The sequence below is a fragment of the Phaenicophaeus curvirostris genome, chromosome 1 (assembly GCF_032191515.1).
Source record: "Phaenicophaeus curvirostris isolate KB17595 chromosome 1, BPBGC_Pcur_1.0, whole genome shotgun sequence".
NCBI classification, from domain to species: domain Eukaryota; kingdom Metazoa; phylum Chordata; class Aves; order Cuculiformes; family Cuculidae; genus Phaenicophaeus; species Phaenicophaeus curvirostris.
In genome coordinates, this window is record NC_091392.1 from 75,836,853 (window position 1) to 75,857,359 (window position 20,507).

Here is a 20,507-nt window from a genome sequence, read left to right on the forward strand (position 1 = left end):
TACACACTATTCCAGCATCTGATGCCACGGAAAGGTATCTTTCTCATTGCAGAAAAAAAATCAATTTTTGTATCTGAAAGGAATAGATTATCCACCTTGCTCCTGCAGAAGAGGTAAAAGACTGACCCACTGGGAGCAGGTCTTGGAACGGGACAGCCAAGATGCTGACTTTTAATACTACATCAGCAGGATAAACAGGGAAGATAAATTTTGAGTACCTTATTCCACACCTGCAGACAAACAAAAACAACACCCCCCCTAAAAAAGCCCCACAACCCCCCCCACACCTGCACCCAAACAGGACACACAACACACTGCAGAAAGAAGCAGCGTATCAAGTAATAGGGTTTTTTTGTGAGATGGGGATTAAGCAGATATTAGAACCAGCAAGAAGTTTGTATTTCATAAGCAATTAGAAGTATTTGTAGTATGTTAAATCACTATCACTTATTTCCTCTTCAAAGCCAGTTTCTGATATAAATAAACATTTTTTTGTGGTTTGTTTTTTTTTTTCTAGTCCAGTTTTACAGTATGGAGGGTGAACAGGAAGGAAACAATGTGAACAGAAAATAAGCTCTATGCGTAGGTTACAGATTTGCCTTTTATACAATTTTTGGCAACATGTTTTTTCCTTTTGCAAGTATATGAGTAAATATTGCATTGGGGGAATTTCCTATGGCAATGAATGAACAGAAAAATAATCAGGTACTGTGGCTACTGTACAACTGTTTGGATGAGAAAACACTAAATGATCAATAGACAGTAAATTCTCTTAATTCTGTGCAAATTCCAGTAAAAACCCACAAGAAATTCCATTTTCTTGAGATTAATTGGAGCTTTATTACATAACCTGTGATTTCACAGTCTTCACCTTCAGCAATTTGCAAAGAGGCGACATACAAGGAAGGTTACAACACTTAATGGAAGGGATTCCCTACTAAACAGGGGGTAAGAGGGCAATGCCAAGGCAGAACTGGGAGCGCAAATTTGTTCTCAAGTCTCACATAAAGACTCCTGGAAAAGGCTGATTACTTGAAAGAAATCAAGGAAGCAAATTTAGGAAGCAGAACCTTGGATTAAAGTGGGCTGGAACCAGAAACAGACAAACACCAACAGCAAAATGCAAACAAACCAAGCAGAGTAAATCCAGACAGAACCCAAACGGTAACGGAGGCTGAATGAATAAATAACGTTCCTAGGATTAAACCAGATTTATGCTGCCACTCAGTTTCTTCAACAGACATATAAAGCTGTAACTGACTATGGCATGGTGGCTTCAGCTTCTGCTCCCCTGAAGCCACTGTCCAACCAGGTAGAAAAATAAAGGTCTAATTCACTGGAAATTCTTTCATTTACAAAACTAATGGAATAGGGCTTGTTTTTATGCTTCTGTGTCAACTTCCGATTTCTCTTCAACTCCATTTTGCTCATCTTTCATTTCTGCATCCTCAGCGTGGCTTGTCTGGAGAGAGGCAGCTGACTAAATAGAGACACAAAGAAAATACATTTCTTTATTATACAAAATTGCTAGCATTTGCAAACAATACTACAAACATAATTTGATTCTTATCACTGGGATCCCTGGTCTCCCTGCAAGCCTGAATTAAGATACTGGGACATTCAGCCAAGAGAAACTAAAATCTTCTTTGGATTTTTCCTGCATCTAAGTACCAGAAGCAGTTCAGAGGAGGCTAACAAATAATACTGCTGTTGGACAGTTATGTTTTATACCATGGTGTGCACATGCCTGCCACAAAACACTAAGTCTTACAGTGTTCTTCCTTCATTTAGCAAGCTTCTGCACATAACTGCTTTCATCCTGCTCAGATTCCAATGCCATTCCATTTCAGCAATTTCCATACCCCACCCCTCCTTGGAGGATACATGCTTGGACTCAAGAAACAGCTTTCTTGGACAACTAGTTTCATGAAGTGACTTCAATTCCATAACAGTCGCTTAGATGTCCTCCGTAAGAGCTTAACTGAAGAAAATGTTATTTGACAAGGTGGCTGCTCTAGAAGCCCTCTCCTTGCTCTATCTGCCACTCCACATAAAAAGGTGAAGAATGCAGAACTACGCAGCAAAGGTCCAAGGTCAGTTTCTACAATTAGATTTAACCAGCACATAACCTTGCAATAACTTTTAAACACAGTAAAGGGAGGTAGAAGTGTCTTGTCCTGCTCATCTCAGAAGATAGTGCAATGAAACTGCTATTCCATCTGTCAAGCCTAGTACCATGAACCACCTGTTTCATCATGAGGTTAGGTAAGAACCAGACAAGAACAAGCAAGGACAGAAGCATGCACTGTGAGAAGAGGGGAACGGGAGGGAGGAAAAGGGGCAGAATCCTCAAACTAAAAATTTAGATCACCTTAGCTTCAACAAGAAACTACAGCCAAAGAACATTCAGGCATCTTAAGTCAACCTCTCAGTGTGCTGTGAAGTACCTGAGAACAAAGTCTCCTCTCCACAGAGAATCTGTTAGCTAAGAATTCTGGGCTTAAGATAAGGTGATAAACATTCTGACCTGTAAAATTCACACTTTACATACATGAGCTACTTGAATTCATGAAAAGAACTACTGATGAAAGAGAGGCTGTTGAACTTCAACAGAATGTAAGATACACGCATCAGGTATTTCAGAACTCTTGAACTTCTCCCACCACCACTAATAGTGAAACTGTTGGAGCCCAGAGTAAAGCAACATGAAAATTAATTAACAGGAAACCAACTTTCTTGCAAGAAAAATTCCTGGGGCTGTCCTGGGGAGTATACATTTTCATGTTATATTGATCCCTTTTCATTTAAAACCACATCGATCTGAAGTAGGCCAGATGGCTCCCACAAAAAACATTGTAAACATGAGAATTCCCCAGATGATCTAACTATTGAAAATAATTAACCAGGGCAACAGCATCCTGGCTTATATCAGAAATGGTGTGGCCAGCAGGAGAAGGGAAGTGACTGTCCCCCCGTACCCAGCACTGGTGAGGCTGCACCTCAAATACTGTATTCAGTTTTGAGCCCCTCACTACCAGGACATTGAGGTCCTGGAGTGTGTCCAAGTAAGAGCAACACAGCTGGTGAAGGGTCTGTCTGCGCTAGTCAAAAGGAACATGCGCAGCAGAGCAGGACAGCTGGCAGTTAAAACCTACAATTTCAAAAGTGAAGATGCCCAAAGATGAAATAATTCTAGTTTAGTTGCTGTATCTTTATCTTCCTAAGGTTTTTCATGAAAGCCTACTTTCATGTAGGTACTATGTGGCTATACATAGCATCACAGAATCCTAAAATCACCAGGTTGGAAGAGACCCACCGGATCATCGAGTCCAACCATTCCTATCAAACACTAAACCATGCCCCTCAGCACCTCATCCACCCACGCCTTAAAACACCTCCAGGGAAGGTGACTCAACCACCTCCCTGGGCAGCCTGTTCCAGTGCCCAATGACCCTTTCTGTGAAAAACTTTTTCCTAATGTTCAGCCTAAACCTCCCCTGGTGGAGCTTGAGGCCATTCCCTCTCGTCCTGTCCCCTGTCACTTGGGAGAAGCACCCTCCTCTCCACAACTTCCTTTTAAGTAGTTGTAGACAGCAATGAGGTCTCCCCTCAGCCTCCTCTTCTCCAGGCTAAACAACCCCAGCTCTCTCAGCCGTTCCTCATAAGGCCTGTTCTCCAGCCCCCTCACCAGCTTCGTTGCTCTTCTCTGGACACACTCCAGAGCCTCAATATCCTTCTTGTGGTGACAGTATCTGAAAAGACAGACTCCAATAAGCAAGGAATGTTGTTATGAGACTGCTTTAGCCAGATACATAACTACACGGACAATGACACTGCACACAGAATCAGTGTGGAATGTGTACACTTACGTATTTGCATACACTCCCCCATGAGAAGCAGAATCAAATCCACAGAACTACTACTCCTCTTTGAGCAGGAGAAGGGAAAAAATACCCACCACAAACAAAAAGCCACTAACACCCATCTAGCCAGTCAGGGGTGATTACCCTATGCTTACCACATGACTACTTCAGCAGAGTAAGAGACGAAGAATGGTATGCATTGTCTCTGGGAGATAAACTGATTTCAGATATATCTCATTTTGAAAGATGGGGAAAAGGAATTGATTTGTGAAGTGTTTTATATAGGAAATTGTCAGCTGACAGTCTGGGACAGTCTGGGACAGCTGAATTGTCAGGACATGCTCATCCAAGGATAGTGGGCCCCCAGACAGACCAACTGACATGGTTTGCCACAGGAAACTGGTATACCAATAGCTGACAGTTTTTTTTTTTAATTCTCCATGCATATTCTCTGAAGATAGACACAAATATCTGAAAACAACCTCACAAGATGCACTCCCCAATGTTACTGAGAAAATCTGAGTCTGATATAGATCCCAGATTTGTCCTGGAACTTACAAGTTTACCTAGTCCTTCTGGATCAGATTTAAGGAAAACAAACAGAACATTTTCTTAGAATATGTGATTCCCGCCAGTAACTTTTAATGGTTTTTGCTAGCTGATACAACCTTGTTATAAACTGTATTCAAGTATTGCCATTGTTAACTGAACTAGCGTTTACTAATATTTTAGGGAAAGCTTAGTAGAAGCACCCACTCATTAAAATAACGACACTTCATGATCTATGACATTTGAGACAGGAGAGCATCAACCAAATCTTAATGTCTCCATGAGAAGCAAGATGGTGCTGAGCACCATCTGTACAACAGGCTTATGGTCTCAGTAGATGGGCCACCCAAGCACCACAGACTGTTGTTTTGAACAACCAGTTCAAGGAGAATAGTTGCTTTTTTCAGTTCCTGAACATCATCACATTTGCATCTCATCGCTTCATTTGCTTTCTGATTAACACTGCCCTGCTGCAAAATCAGTTGAAGTACACAGAAGTGTCTTGTGCAATGCTTGGTACTGCTAGTTGTCTTGTTAAAACAAGATGGCCTCATCATTTTGACTCCTGACTATTCCCAGTTCTCCCCCTTCCCGAGGAAGTTACCTGAGCATTCTCCCACTACATTTAGCTGTATTAAGCAGCAAGCCGAGTACCTAGAACATGATTCCCTGTCTAACACATTGCATCACCTCGTCGTCTTCTGCAGTTAGTATTACTTACTTTTAAGTCTTTGTTTGCAAGCCTTTGGAACATGTTGGCATACATCTTTTTCTCTTTCTCATGCTGCTCCCTTATTTTTTGCTGACAAGTTACCAGTTGCACTTTGGCAGCTTTGTTACTTGGATAAAGCTGTATCACTTTCTGAAAATCTCCCCGGGCCAGTTCAAAGTCATTAACAGCCAAGTGCGCTTCTCCACGCCGGAAAAGGCCTTTTTCATTGTTGCCATCCAATTCAAGCGCCTGCATTAAAAACAAAACAAAACTGAACCACATTAAAGACTTTTTTTTTTTTTTTAAATAATATGCAGTCAGAACAAACTGCTAGAAGCTGTATCTTCTGATGTAGATTTATGAGTCTTGTCAGGGCTTACCAATAAGGTGACTTGAATACAATGCAAGCAAATACAAACAGGATTGAATATAGCAGGCTATTTGACAGAGAAAGAGCAAGTCTAGGATTTGGTCCTGGCTCTACTCCAGCTCTCTGAAGGACCTGAGCCAACTAACTACCTTCATCACATCTCAGTGTTTCTAATTTCTAGATACTTGAATATCCTCAATGTAGCAGCAAGTCAGTAGAAGACACTTGAAGGGCAATAATTACGAACATAATCTGTTGGGTATTTTTGCATGGTGTGTCCAGTACTATCCAACTGCCAGTTGATAAGAAAGACCAAACACCACATGGTGTGGTATCCTTCAAATTGATGAAAAAAGAGATTAACGGTCAGACTGTGCAGTTTAAAAATAAACAAACCCTTACTACCTTGTTGCAGTTCTCCACAGCCTGGGAGTATTCCTTCAGCTTGAGATGACACATAGCTAGATTAAGGTGGGCAGCAAGCCTCAAGCTTTTTGCTTTCGTATCCTCATCATCAGAAAGCCCTGATTCATGCTCCAGCCATGACACAATCTTCTTATACTGTAATGACGCCCGTTTGTATTTCCCCTCCTGTAAACAAGATAGCTCAATTATCACACAGCACATCACAGTAAGTTTTAGCTCCCTCTGGCCCTTTCTGCTTACCTTGAGCAACACATCTGAAAAAATAACTTTCAAGTAATCAGAAAATAACTTCTATAATCAAAAATATACTGCTTCTGAAAGCCCTTCCTGCACAGGATCAATTATTAGGAATACCTACTGGTTCCCCCACTAAAGCTAGGGATATAGGCAGGCATTGATACGTCACATACCCAAACAAAGGTTGTTCATTCAAAGCAACATCCCACAGCAGGAACTTAAATACTACGACCTTGCTGCTATTCAATGTGTGCCCCAAAGTTATTTGTATGTACAGCAAACAGCTCTGACAGAGGTAACTAACTCCCTGCAGTTAGTTCTTTGGATATTCCAACTCTGAGGTTTCTTTTTTTTTTTCCCCCTAACCCTTCCCCTCCAGCCCTCCCTATAAAACTGTCACAGTGAATACCATGAACACCACTCTGAAATTACAGAAGCTGTATCATCATCAGCTCATGACATGGACTACGAAATGCTATTATTGCTTGGGAACTATAATTTACCTTGAAGTACTGAGTGCCTCTCTCCTTCACAATGCAGCTTTGTTCCAGCTTCTCATCTGTATTCATCTCCCAAGACTCCTTAGCCTACCCAAACAAGAACAGTTCACAACAATGATACAACCTCTAGGGAAACACATGGGTATGCTGCTTCGTTCTGACAGTATGGTAGATAGGTTCGGCAAAGGAGGGTTTTGCACTGCTGATGGAAACTGGGCTAGAGCAGGAGATACCAGTTGCAACAGACAGGCATCAGTGAGAACAAGGACAATTCCAGCCAAGGGCTCCCAATGTGTCACAATCTCTAACAACAGTGGGTTCCCTATTATCAGATCAACATTCCATGATTCCACTGTCCCTGCTTAAGTAGCACTCATACTACCTTCCCCACCTCCCAGTCTCTTACGGACTTCATCTCTTGTTCCTACCTTTTCAAAGCTTTTGAGTTTCACTTCATACTGTAGCTCTGCATCTGGAGGGATCTGAAATTTCTCCTTCCCAGCACTTCCAAAACCATAGCTTTAAGATACAGAGGTAGAGTGAGGAAAAGAAACAAACAAGCAAACAAAACAAACAAACAAAAAAAAGAGTCCCAAAACTACTAAGCCAGCCATATTTGCTACACAGGAAACTGGCAGCTGGGATGCCTATACAGCATTACTACAAGCCAAAGGCTTGAAGAATTCTGGGTACTATTCTAAAATTAGCAAGCACAAGGTAGAAGAAAGCTGGAGAAACATGTGATTTCTTTCATTAATCTCTAGGTTACCTTTCCTTTTTTTTTAAATTTTTTTTTCTTTCCAGCTTATGTGAAGGAAAAGCAAGTTATCTCTCCATTAAGGAAAAAAAACCAAACAAACCATACCTTCAATTTCTACAAATCTTACTCTATATTCATAGCCTGAGACTGGATGTTCCCGTCAGAACACCTGCATTTTAGTACTATCCTCAGAGAAGCAGACAACAGTAAATACAAAGATGACGTAAACAGCTGTACACTTAATATACTGCCCATCAGTTGAATAATAGTAAATGCCTATAGAAAGGTTCCGTACTCCAGCTCCAGTAAGAAGCTACATATTATCAAGAAACCCTTCGGAGACAGATCAGTTCGCTTTTCTTCTCCCATCAGGTTCAGTTCCAGTTCCAAAAACTTAAAAACTGAAATGAATTAAAGTTTAATGGAAACAATCAGTTCAAACTCCACTTGTTTCAGAAGAGTTCTCACTGTAGAGAGAAAATTCTGCTTATATACAAGACTGTTTAAGGTTACAATACTGGGCAGTCATACGTGTCAGCTGTTCTTCGTCTCGGAGTACTCATAATGGTCTGAGGTTTAGATGTAACTCTGCTTTGTAGCTCAAAGGAATCTTGAAGGTCTTTTCCAAACAGCTTTTAGAATCCCAGCACATGTGTTCTACCAAAAAAAGCTTGGGACTAGATATCTGGTCACAATGGGCTGCTTGGAAGGCTCATCAGCCTCTTTTTTTTTTTTCCTCTATTTTCATTTTTTCCCTGTCCTGAAGCTATTCTTTGGGTATTTTTATATGCACTGCTGTGTAGCAAATACTGTTTCATTAACAGCGACTACAAAACGTTAAGTTAGAGAGCAACATTTTTTTTTAAACATTTTTTGACTGAGATCAACACTAAGACTAAAGTAAATTTCTTTTGGAGTGCTAGTGGTTTACAGTCTAGTGGGGCAAAGTGATCTTAGCTCCATACTCTTCATACATCAAACTACACTACAGCACTGAAAAAAGCTGAGAGGCATCATAACAAAACACTTAATTCTTGCTAGATAGTTATAAACCCTTTAAGTATCAAAAGATCAGAAACTGCATACTTGGGTTTGAGATAGAACACTGATTCCTCCAATTTCTCCATTTTCTGAATTGCTTTCTCCAGACCATGAGGAAGATCATAGTTGTCACCTTCTCCTATCTCAAACCGCAACTCCCGCCTGTCAAAAACACGATCTCCATATCGGCCTTCAAACTGGACTGGTAACAAAAAAACAGAACAAACCAGAGAAAAATCAGAAGATATCTATGTATGGTAAGGGGCAGGTAGCACAGGTAATACATTGTCCAAACCAAAAAAACCAAACCACCAAGACTGTGCCTGTAACACTCTTTATCTAACAAATTAAGAAAATCAGCTACAATCACCTTAAAATAGCTCCCTTCTGGATTGACACACAGCTACATACGATGCTGCCAATGTTCAAAGCAATTCCACATACCATTTTCTGAAAGGCTGTTGAGGATCTCCATTGTTTTTGCATTCACATCTTCTACCAAAAAAGTATGGATTCCTTTGAGCACTGACCTGATCTTTGCAACCTCTTCACCATAACCCTCTGTCAATAACTGAAAAATTTCCATCACGAATTTTGGAAGAAACTCTATCTTGACTCACTGTTCACTCTTACACACTGACAGTTTCCAATTGAGAGTAAGGAAACACCTGTACCTGAACAAGTGTCCACTCATACTGAATGAAGCAATCAAATTGAGCCTCGTGTCACTCTTGACAGGTCAGAACATGGCCTCTAGCCATCACTTTATCTCTCCCCTCACACTCTTGGCTCCCACAATGTAGGGTTAGTCTTCTGGTTTTTTGTGTTAAGACCTCACGTAGGAAGTGCCAAAGTCTCCTCCTAAACAAAGTCTCCTCTTTTCTTTTTCACTGGAAGCAATAGAATCTCTATTGCTAAACTTAAACTCTTTTTCTTTTTTTTTTTTTTTCACTCCAACAAGTACTAGAATTACTTCCTCTCTTGTCCCTCAGCAAATGGAAATACTTTATTATATAGACTCTACCTTTTGTGATCAGATAAGCACTTTATCAGATTCATCATCTCTGGAGGACACAGCTGCTGCTGAAAACGTAAACCTCACTAGAAATAAGAGAATGAAAGTTTATTCTAGGCTGTTAAGTTACTTAGTAAAGGAAGGAGAAGCCACGTATTCCTCTCTCTCGGGGTAAAGAGTTGTAGATGAAGAAAAAGGTTCTGCCCTCCCATATGGTAAACACATTTACTATTTATGTCACATACTTACTCTCTACAAGCGCACCCTCATTTGGTTTGGAGTAGCCTTCCCCTTTTTTACGGATTCTTCGGATGATACCACCATCTTCATCATCAGTGAGGTCCTCCCCCTTGAACTCAAAAAGTTCTATCTGTAGAGGGAAGAAAAGCCTTACATTTATTCTCATCACATCAATTCAGTAACTCACAGAATTTGTTTTCCAGAGATCTTTGAAACTATAGCTGCAATCTTAGTTAATGTCCTGTAAGATATTAGATAGCCAAGGCTATGAAGGTGCTGTAATTCAGTAGATACGGGATGGAAACCTACTGAAGGGTTTCAGATTATATTCAAGCCTTTACCGCTTTTCTTCTCCAGAAATACTGGTCTCCCAATACCATAAACTGGGTCCTTTAACTGAAAGGACTGTGAAGCTGGCTTCTGAATAAGGCTTACATGAGCCACAACACCACAGGAACCACTGCAGAAAAAGATTCTATTGGCTTCTTTAGTAGTATTTTTGCTAATGTCTGAAGGCAGAAGTATGAATAGTGGTTTTTTGGACTTGAGGTCTTGTTTTTTGTTTTTTTAATATGAGGAAAAACATCTTTTGAATACATTAAGCCAGGAAGAATTTGCTTTCAGCTGCCACTTTGCAGTGCTATCACACTGAGCAGCAGCTTTCACACCATCTTCCTCTACAACCAAGTAGAATCACCAGTAGCACCTCTGCATCCAAGGAGGTTTGTAAGTAAGTCAAGGACAAAAGGAGCAGGAAAATGAAAAGATATGATCCTTAAATCCTGCTTATACCCTTAATTCCATCTATAGTCAAATTCAGATCAACTTTAAAGCGCTTGGAATGGAGTCCAAACTGATTCCAAATGCTTCTCTTGCAGTGTTAAAAGCAAATTTAAGAGCATCTTTTCAGACTTCAGCTATTTCCCACCTGTTTCTTCATCCTCCTTCTTTTGGTTCAGAGGAAAACAGTTTCCAAACTTCTGCGTCATTTTGCCTTGCATGCCTGACAGTTACCATTCTCTTTTTCCCCTTGCTACATTTTCCCCTCTAGTCCTGCTTTATCATTGTGTATTGTGAGATCATTTCAGAAAAAAAAAAAGTATTTCCAGAAGAATGGTAAAACAACAAAACCAAAACATGCCCACCTTTAACCTAAATGCATTGCTGCAACAAACTGCCCAGAATTTTGAAGACCTGGTATTAATGTAAGAGAGAACTTTCTAGCCTGAATCTTCACATGCCCTCCGCCAGGTCTGTAATGCAAACCAGTCTGAGGTGGGAGTACCATGACAAGATGGAAGAACTGTCTACTTGAAAGCCGTTGCTGCTACAACATGAAGGAAAAAAACCCTTTTGCTATCCTATATTTGAATAAAGTAACAGTAAAAACAGCACAAAAGATCAAGCTATTAGTCAGCATTGTTTAGACTAAGTACCTCATTGGAAAAAAATAAGAGAGTTCAAGGCTAATGCTGTGGAGGTTTATAACACTGGACTTAAAATTCCTTTTATATCCCAGGTATCTTGTAGTCATCTACTTTGTATTTTGATGGATACATAAAACCAAATAATATTCTGGTCTTTCTCTTCAGTCTGTATGAAACGAGCCAAATCGCTTCAGAACATCCCACTGATGACCACTTGTGGTACACCACAGAAAGAACTGGTCTGTCTCAGCATCACACTTAACCTGAAGATCTCGTTGCCCTGACAACTGCACATGGACCGCAGAGCTGAACAGGTGGGGTCTGCAGGGTCCAGCCTGATAACAGATACACATACCAGACGAAACAACTGGCAGGAGCTGGATACTAGAAAAACAAAACAACTGCCAGGAGCTGAATATGCCCTAACAAGTGCATGTTTTTAGTGGGAAAATAAGGGGCAGAGTTAGTGATATAAGCCTATTAGCAAGGCGTGACCCCAAGCATATAGAATCATAGAATCACCAGGTTGGAAGAGACCCACCGGATCATCGAGTCCAACCATTCCTATCAAATGAACTCCAATCAATATGAAAAAACCATTCATAGAATCATAGAATACTTTGGGTTGGAAGGGACCTTTATCGGTCATCTAGTCCACCCACCTAGCAGGAGCTGAATGACTCAAATTTCCTGTTATGTTAAAATTCCTATCAATATGAAGCAGCAAAGTCAGGGTGAGGACAGGAGAATGTTCTCCCACTGGACTGGGCATTGGACTGACTGGAGACTGCAGCGCTATGATGGTAGCTGTCTTTATCTCTATCTTTCCTTCTGTTCTTTCCTATTTCCTCTTTCAATGCATGCCTCATAACTAAATAAACAGTGACACTTGACCTTCTTTGAGTCTTAATTCTGCATCTGAGTATCCAAGCTAAACCTGTATCTTTACAGCACGTACAGGTTTCCCCATATTTTATTTTTTTTTAACAACCTGAACAACAGTATTCTGTGGAAGAATCCATCTACATTGTTCAGCAAAAGCAATCACGAGGAAGGGGAAAAAACGCAAACTACCACAAACTGTAAGATAATTTCAGGTCCTAACCAAATGCTGATGTAGGGATGACACCACTACAAAATCTTTTAACTTAAGTTTTGGAGGGTCATTTTTAAGCAAACTCATACAAAAATTCTGGTATGGTGATGGCACTTGCAAACGAACCATGCTGACATAGTTTTAAAAAGGAATCACAGGAGCAAGACTAAAGAAAGCGGAAGCTTAAGACATTGATAGGAACGGTTGGACTCGATGATCCGGTGGGTCTCTTCCAACCTGGTTATTCTGTGATTCTGTGATTGTAAGTACCCAAAAGTCATTTTAGTCAGATATCACTCCTACCTAATAAAACTCAGGAAAACTTTCTGGATCTAAGTTCACCCAAATCTTACAACTCCCAGCACTGCTTATTTGTTGTTGTCAGTCATCTGGCAGGCCATTTTGTTAGGGAAGCACAAAACCACCCGCTTCAAAACCAGCTACAAAACCAGAGGCTTTAGTGCTTTTCTTCCTTTCTCCCTTTTCTCTTCTAACCTTACTGCTTCAATAGGCATTGGGGATATCAAGGGTCATAAACGAAACACTACTTTTATCTAAACAGTACCTAGAAGATGGCAAACTAGCAGGGAAGTGAAGCATCTGGATGACTGTATGAGAAAGACTCAGTAGTATTCTGCTGAAACAAATCTCATTTTGCAGTTAGTGTTTCTATTTATCCAAAAGGTCAGGTATTATATCTTGTTGCAGGACCATGATGGAATGCTTTATTATGCTGCATGGACAGTTAAAAGCAGAGAAGCTGACATCTTCTGTAACTGCTACACTAAAGTTCTTTGTGTTTCTCCTTTCCCTCAGCCAAAACAGAAAAACATGAGAGGGGTGACAAGTGTGGAACCCAAACGCATCAGTCTGCATTTGAATCATCAGGTCAGACACAGTAAATAGGTGTGCCCTGTATTACATTGAGTATCACTGGCATTTGTGCAAAGCACACAGCATTCTAGCATATGTAGTTTGATCCAACAGAAGCAAGCCATGAGTATCTTTAGATTTATATATAAAAACAGCTTTACAAGATACTATTTTTCAACAGTCAGCTGCAGAAATAATGGCATTTATGTTGATGCACTTGACATGAGTAAGTTCTTGTCCCCTGGTGGCCTGGGATACTACCTGCTGGCAGTATTTTTTTTAATCCTTCCACATAAAACGCATTTTTAATGCTGTTACTCACAAGTTCATGGGAAAAAAAGAAATGCAAGTGCACTATCCAAATGTAATACAAATACAATATCAAACTACATTTAATTCACCCTTAAAAGATACTCATTGTTTCCACTAAAACCTAAACAGATTTTAGGATTCTATTGCATAAACTGTTTTTACCTTTCTCAGATATGGGAACATTCAACCTTAGAGCAAATATCAGAGTTAAAAAACTTTCCTTACGCCCCAATATATGAATCCATTCCATTGATTAAAATTACTTAGTTCTAAAATACTTAAAAAAAGAGTCCATCTGCCTTCTCTCAGTGCAATTAATTTTAACGTATTTATTGGAAAATTGAACTGTTTTAACAATAAGAAAAATATATCTTCCTGAAACAGTTTGGATTGTTTGTAAGAGCATGCCCTATGAACAACTTCAATATCATCCTCTATGGAAAAAAATCAAATACCAGTCTTGGCATTCTGAGCAATCACGCTCGGTACTGAAATAACACACAAGAGACAGATACTATTTCCACCTGCTTTTGCAGAAGGTGTGGGGAGAAGATGCCTTAAAGATCTCTGGGAAACAAATTCTGTCCTCTGCTGGTGTGGTTATGAAATACGCAAGCTAACCGGCTCCACACTCACCAAGACAGGCAGCTCACCTCCAAGGAGACCAACTGTCCACATCAACTGTAAACTATTACCCAGACAACAAACTTAAAACTGCTGAATCTGTCACGGGGACTAAGCATGTACAAATAACCTTCTACGATGGTAAGACTGACCAGCATAGACTGGACCCACAGACACACTTCAGTAATCAGCAATCAACTTAAATCCAAACTGTTCTTATGATGCTTAAAGGCTTATTAAAATACTTAGCTCTGCAGAAAACAATTCTTAGTTGCAGGGCTACTTGTACATACTTTATAATCTAGTGCTTTATTTGGGGTAATTATCTCTTTTCTCCTCCAAACAGCTCATACAAGATTGCATCAATGCTGCAAAGAAACAAAAGAAGTACAAAAAATGTATTATTGAGAACATCAATTGCTCTTTCTGTTGCTGACAACTTCATAGAAGTTTAACCTAAGTATCATTACTTTGAGTCTTATGAAGTAGAAAGAGGATTAAAAATTGTTTCTTCAACTACTTCAAAATCTGCCACTGAGACAGTCCCCGCCTCCCCCCGCACCTGCACTCTCCTACAGTGAATTATTCTGTAACTGTAAAATTAAAACTATGAACACTAGAAAACATTCAGGTATTCGAAAAGGTTCAAAATAAGGGAACCTGAGTAATTGCAGATCAGTAGCAGCCAGACTAGAACCCTATGCTTTGCCGACACTACCCTAACTGACCATACTTTTTTCTTTAGAAAACCTGCCATTCCTGTTTTGAAATGATATCACAAATTCTCTACAGTGAAATCCGATTTTAGTTCTTAAAGTGTACAATTTTAGTGATGGTTTCTTGCTTACCTCAAAAATCAGTGTAGCGTTGGGAGGTATCTTTGGGGGGCTCCCAGCTGAGCCATAGGCATATTCTGGTTTACACGTAATCTGACAGATTTCACCAACCTTCATTGTTGCCACAGCTATGTCCCATGCTTTGATTACTTCACCTGTGCAAGTCAAATTCCAATCACACGATTGTGAGGCATATATGAAAGACAATCGGCTGTGAAACTGAGCATCATCATTTTTAGTATACATAAGCTAAGACACAGAAATACTGAAAGACTTGTGCTCACTCTCATTTATCTATGTCAGTTTTAACTCCAATCAAAGTATGAAGCTACCCAGGGGCCCAAATTTGGCTTTATTTCTGCACTCTAGGTGTGGTGATTCTTTTCCTCCCCTTACTTCCTTGCCTATAGAGAATACAAGTCATCTGAACGCAGTCACAGGCTCAAGTGCTTGGCACAATCTCAAGTGCGAGGAAATAACAATAAACTCTTCGAAGAGGAAGGTCTTAGGGTGAGAGATTGCCTGCTCATATTTTGAAAACAATCCAAAACAACAGCCTTTTCTCTCTGTATTTTATCAGCTGGCAAAGAGCAGCACAAGTGGTAATTAAAAGTTACATACACTTGTAACAGAAAGGGGGAGGAAAGTAGAAGTAGTACTCTTTCTAATGCCAAAAGTGAACAGACGCTGGAACCTCAAGTAACAAAACCCTATCTCTTACTCACGCTCTCCTACTTGCTGCTCCTTTCAACTCAGTCTAGCAGCCTTTCTGTAAGTCTTGTATTAATAGGTACACTTCAAATAATCTCAGGTTTCAGTACACTGCAGAATTAATCTCCCAAATAAAAAAGCCGTAGGTAAGGAACTGCTAGGGAAGAACTCAGATTGAGTAGTAAGATTTTCTGGACCAAGGATGTTTGGATTTTAGCATTAAAAAAAATGAGGGCTTTTGAAAATTAAGACATGCACTGCTTCAAGATTCCTATTTGGGTCAATTTATGAACTTCAAGAAAAACGGAGTATGTTTCATCATGCTGCAGCTGACAGCTGCCCTTGTGCACCCTGTCCTAGTATGTTGTCACAATTAAGTACACCCAAATCTGAGTCTTCTGCCAAAAAATCCCCAATCAAAACCCCACACATTCTGGCTATTCACTACCCTTAATCACTACGCTTCTGGAGTGCTTTGCCTGAGGCCCATGAATTCTTCAGCAGGCCTCATCAAGGGGCTACTGTTTCCTCAATCAGAAAAATCTCAGAGCCATTCTGATTGAGCCATTCTAAGAGAACAAGCCTTAAATTAAACAAATTTCAATAGCCACTTTAATATGCAAAGGAGTCATACATGCAAAGAAACCCCATCTCAGTTATTACCAAAACCGATCATCAGCCACAAGATATTACCTTTCCCCAAGTCAAATGAAAATTTGTCTTTCCTGTCCAGGCTGGAGTCAAATTTTGTGCCATCAAGAAGCCATCCTGTGTAATGCACGGTCACTTTATCACCTATCATAGGAGACTCTGTCCCACTGCCTTCTCTCTTGATAACCTGAGGAAAAGAGTAAGCCACATTAAGATGATGAAAGCCAACGTTTGCTTACTGGGAATTAATTCCATTTACTTAGATACATGTGTTACCATCAGTAGACAAAGGATCTTCAAGTTTACTTCAGTTGTCTGGAAATGGATTTACTACTCTGTCTGACGATTAGCAGCGTTGCAAATGCAGGAACCTCAAGATGGCTCTGCTGTGATATGAGAACTTAACTGGCAATAGTTGGCACCATCTTAAAGATCCTCTGCATCTATCATTAGCAATGTCACCTACCTTCCCTCAAGAAAGATTTTAAATGTTCTTGAAACTTAATTAGGCAGGGTTTTTTTGCCTTATTCAAGTGCTCTCCTCACCACCACTCTATCATTACCCCCGAGTTCAGGGTTGTAGGCAAAGCAGTTAGACAAAAACCCACACTGGTTCTTTCCATGCAAACAGCCTATTCTAACATGCAATCTGAGATTATACTAGAGTTTAACCAGGCAGTTTAACAAATGTCCAGAGAATCTCACCCCAAGGCATCTTAGTTGTAGCAGCCTACACAGTAAGACTAAGAAATTATTGCAGTGTATAAATTTGGCCTCCCTACAATTCTCAGGTGGATTGCCACCACCCCAATTTCACATCCAGCTGCAAGAATGTTGTTTTCTTCTCAAAAAAAGCCTAGCTCACAAGGCCAGTATCAACTACATCTACGCTGCACAAAAAGCAATATCAGCCAATCTCTCCGAAACATATATAAAAATAAGGAACAAAGCCTGGCTCTTAACAAGATTCCTGAAGTAAAATTTGAGTTTTGTGCAATATTGATTGAAACCATCTGAGCCAAAGCTCTGCATTATTTATTTAGCTATGCAAAAGTTAACCAGTTAAGGATCCTATTTGCTTGCACCTATAGAGACCTGGAAAATATACTGTTCATGCAAGAAAAACGTTTGTTCAAGGGCAGTTACACAGAAGTATGGATTGGTGTTCCTCCTTTAAGAAAAAGCTATAAAAATGCCTCTGTACCAATCATGTTTTTCACTAAAAGAAGCAGACTTTTGGGACTCTCCTTCCCAAATTTCAACCTCTTGCAACAGCAGGTCAATCTCCTACCTTGCCTCCCACCATCCCTGCAAGTGACTAGACATCTAAAACACCAGCACTCTGCACTCAAAGCCGAGGCAATGCGGACAGTTTTTGTTAAGACTCTTACCAAGCTAGAAGCACCTCCCTGGATGCATAAAAGAGGAGGAAACAAACAAACCCAAAAACTAAACACCCAGACAAACTAATAGCTGCTCCGTTTCCTACAGAGCCAATGCTCAGCGTGACAAGGGGTGCTTGATCTCACATTGTCCCCTTACCCTGAAGCACCTCAGTACTACCGCAGTTACCACCATTACGGAAGCAACCTATTTATTTCTTCCCCAAGGAAGGCAAAAAATCAAGCAAACGCTCTCACAACCTGAGAAAACAAGTAAACACAGACGTACAGAAAAAATGCGAATCTGGTAACCAACCTAAACTACATACTGCTTAGATATATACAGAGAGTGGACCCAAACTAGTAGTTTTAAAGCAGCCCACGTGAAGTCACTTCGAAGCAACAACTGCATTTAGTGGAAATTTGCTAAGCGTTTCTAAAGGCGATACGTATAGTGCCATACTGAGTTATCCAAGAAGCAAGCCATGAATGTCTCATTTTCAGTGCTTACACAGTATTATTTGCGGGTTTTTTCCATATGCTCAGTACAGAAACCCTGTTTTCCACAGGTTTACATTTCCCTTTCGATAGGAGAAACCCGTTTTTTCTGTTCATATTGCGACTGCAAACGTTTCTGTCTCTAAACTTAAATATCTATGGCAGAGTCAGCAAGGGCACATCAGCAATACCAGGAGTCAGAAGGCTCCGAAGAGCACTGCTTCTCTTCTGGAAGCCGCGACTAACAGAGCGCTTCTACTGATCGATGAAGTTTTGAGACGAGACCGAGGAAGTTTCTAGAGGTATGGAAATGCCTGGCGGGGGCGAGGCCGCCCCCGGGCCCGCTCTGCTCCCGCACGGCGCGGGATCCCCGCAGCCGGCCTGGCGCCACGGGCGGGTCGTCTCCCGCGGGGCCCGGGGCTCCGAGCCGCCGCCAGCCCGGGCACCTCCAAGGGACGGGGCAGCCGCAGCTTCCCGGGGCGACCCGCACCGGCGCCTCGCCGCCCTCGCGGAAAAGAAATTCTTCTCAATATCCAATCTAAACCTTCCCCCCTCCAACTTACAGCCAGCCCCCTCGCCCCATCCCTCCACGCCTTGGTGGAGGCCCCTGCCCGGCTCTCCCGCGGCCCAAGATGGAGCCCCATCCCGAGGCGCCCGGGGCGCGTGTTCCCTGCCCGGCTCCATCTTTAGTCCCGGCACCGCGAGAGGCGGCGCTGCGGGCAGCGCCCCCGGCCGCGGCGGCGCCGGGCCCCGCGCACACCGCGGCGGTACCTTGAGAACGCCCTCATCCCGCTTGGGCGTGATGTCCGCCCCCTCCAGGGGAGCACCGTCCGCCTTCATCTCCTCCGCCGTCATCCCGCCCGCCGCTGCCACCGCTGCGCGGGGAGAGGGCACCTCGGCTGCGACGGGGAGGTCGGGGCCGGCTCTGCGGCGGCTCCACGCGGCGCAGGGGGCGGCTCGGCTCTGCGGCGGCTCGGGGGTGGGGGCGGCTCGGCTCTGCGGCGGCTGCAGCTCCGAGCAGCGCGGGGAGGCGGCGCCGCGCGGTCACTCCTGCCTTCGCCGCAGCGCCAGCCCCGGTCGGCGGGGAGGAGGGAAGGGAGGGCGGACGGAGGGAGGGACCGAGAAGTTTCTAGAGAGGCAGCCGGGATGCCGCAGCGCGCCCGGCCGTGCCAGGGCCCGGGGTGAAAGTGCGCGGGGCCCCGGGGGCGGGAGGGGGCGGGCGCGGCTCCGGGCCCGGGAGCGGTGCTGGGCGCCCCGCGCCTTTCATTCGCGGCTGTCATACAATCATTGAGTCACTCAATAGTTTGGGTTGGAAGGGACCTTAAAGATCATCTAGTTCCAGCCCCATGGAATTAAACTGGCTCTCCTCGGCGCTGGCATCCCTGGCGGGGGCGGACTTGCTCTCAGCCCGCCACGCGTTTCTGGGCAGGAGAGGGCGTAGAAGGAAGCGGGGAAGCGATGTGCGGGCAGCTCTCAGCTTCCCGGCTTCCTTTAGGTCGGAAGGGGGCTTAAAGATCATCGAGTTCCAGCCCTCCTGCCATGGGCAGGGACACCTCCCACTGGTTCAGGTTGCTCTAACCTGGCCTTGAACACCTTCAGGGATGGGCAACCTGTACCAGTGTCTCACCACCCTCACAGTAGAAAATTTCTTCCTACTGCCTAATCTAAACCTCCCCTCTTTCAGCTTAAAATTGCCCCCCCCCCCCTTTGTCCTATCCCTGCACTCCCTGATCAAGAGCCCCTCCCCAGCTTTCCTGTAGCCCCTTTTTACTACTGGGAGGCTGCTATAAGGTCTCCTCAGAGCCTTCTCTTCTCCAGGCTGAAAAAGCCCAACTCTCTCAGCCTCTCATATGGGAGGTGCTCCAGCCCTCCGATCATCCTCGTGGCCTCATCTGGACTTGCTCCAGCAGATCAATGCCTTTCCTGTGTTGGGGGATCCCTTTAGAAATCGTGAGCTTGAAAATGCTTTGTTACCTCAAACCACGAAAGTGAAGACGTGCTTAGGGCACAGTGTAATCTCTGTAGCTTACCTATCCATATCCATTGGGATAAGTAGCACCATTTTGTAGCTCAACCTGCTGCTGAAATATTTAAGGATGCATCAGTAAGAAGAGATGCCCCCTCTGGATATGAAGAGCATTAGTGCAAGTTCAGAGGAGCTGGCAGACCAGGATCTGAGGTAAATGGCGTTAAATCCAGCTGGAGGCCAGTTACAGGTGGTGTTCCCCAGGGCTCAGTGCTGGGTCCAGCCCTGTTCAATGTCTTTATCAATGACCTGGATGAAGGCATCAAGTGCACCCTTAGCAAGTTTGCAGATGACACTAAGCTGGGTGGAAGTGTGGATCTGCTGGAGGGTAGGGAGGCTCTGCAAAGGGATCTGAACA

General features: G+C 42.7%; 1 protein-coding gene across 2 annotated transcripts; it reads right to left on the bottom strand.

Moving 5' to 3' along the window:
- Window positions 1–815: 815 nt before the first annotated feature.
- On the bottom strand, window positions 816–19,091 carry FKBP4 (FKBP prolyl isomerase 4). Of its 2 annotated transcripts, none has more exons than XM_069864558.1 (10): window positions 18,895–19,090; window positions 16,286–16,430; window positions 14,894–15,036; window positions 9,723–9,843; window positions 8,504–8,660; window positions 7,086–7,176; window positions 6,661–6,744; window positions 5,900–6,085; window positions 5,134–5,373; window positions 816–1,480 (listed from the first exon to the last, which is right to left on the bottom strand). In XM_069864558.1, exons 1-10 carry the CDS (start codon window positions 18,976–18,978, stop codon window positions 1,382–1,384), a joined length of 1,350 nt encoding a protein of 449 aa, XP_069720659.1. In that variant the 5' UTR covers window positions 18,979–19,090; the 3' UTR covers window positions 816–1,381. The 2 variants fall into 2 exon arrangements, with proteins under 2 accessions (XP_069720659.1, XP_069720669.1); XM_069864568.1 differs by lacking the exon at window positions 816–1,480 and adding an exon at window positions 3,711–3,752 and having other exon boundaries at window positions 18,895–19,091.
- Between the last annotated feature and the right edge of the window lie 1,416 nt (window positions 19,092–20,507).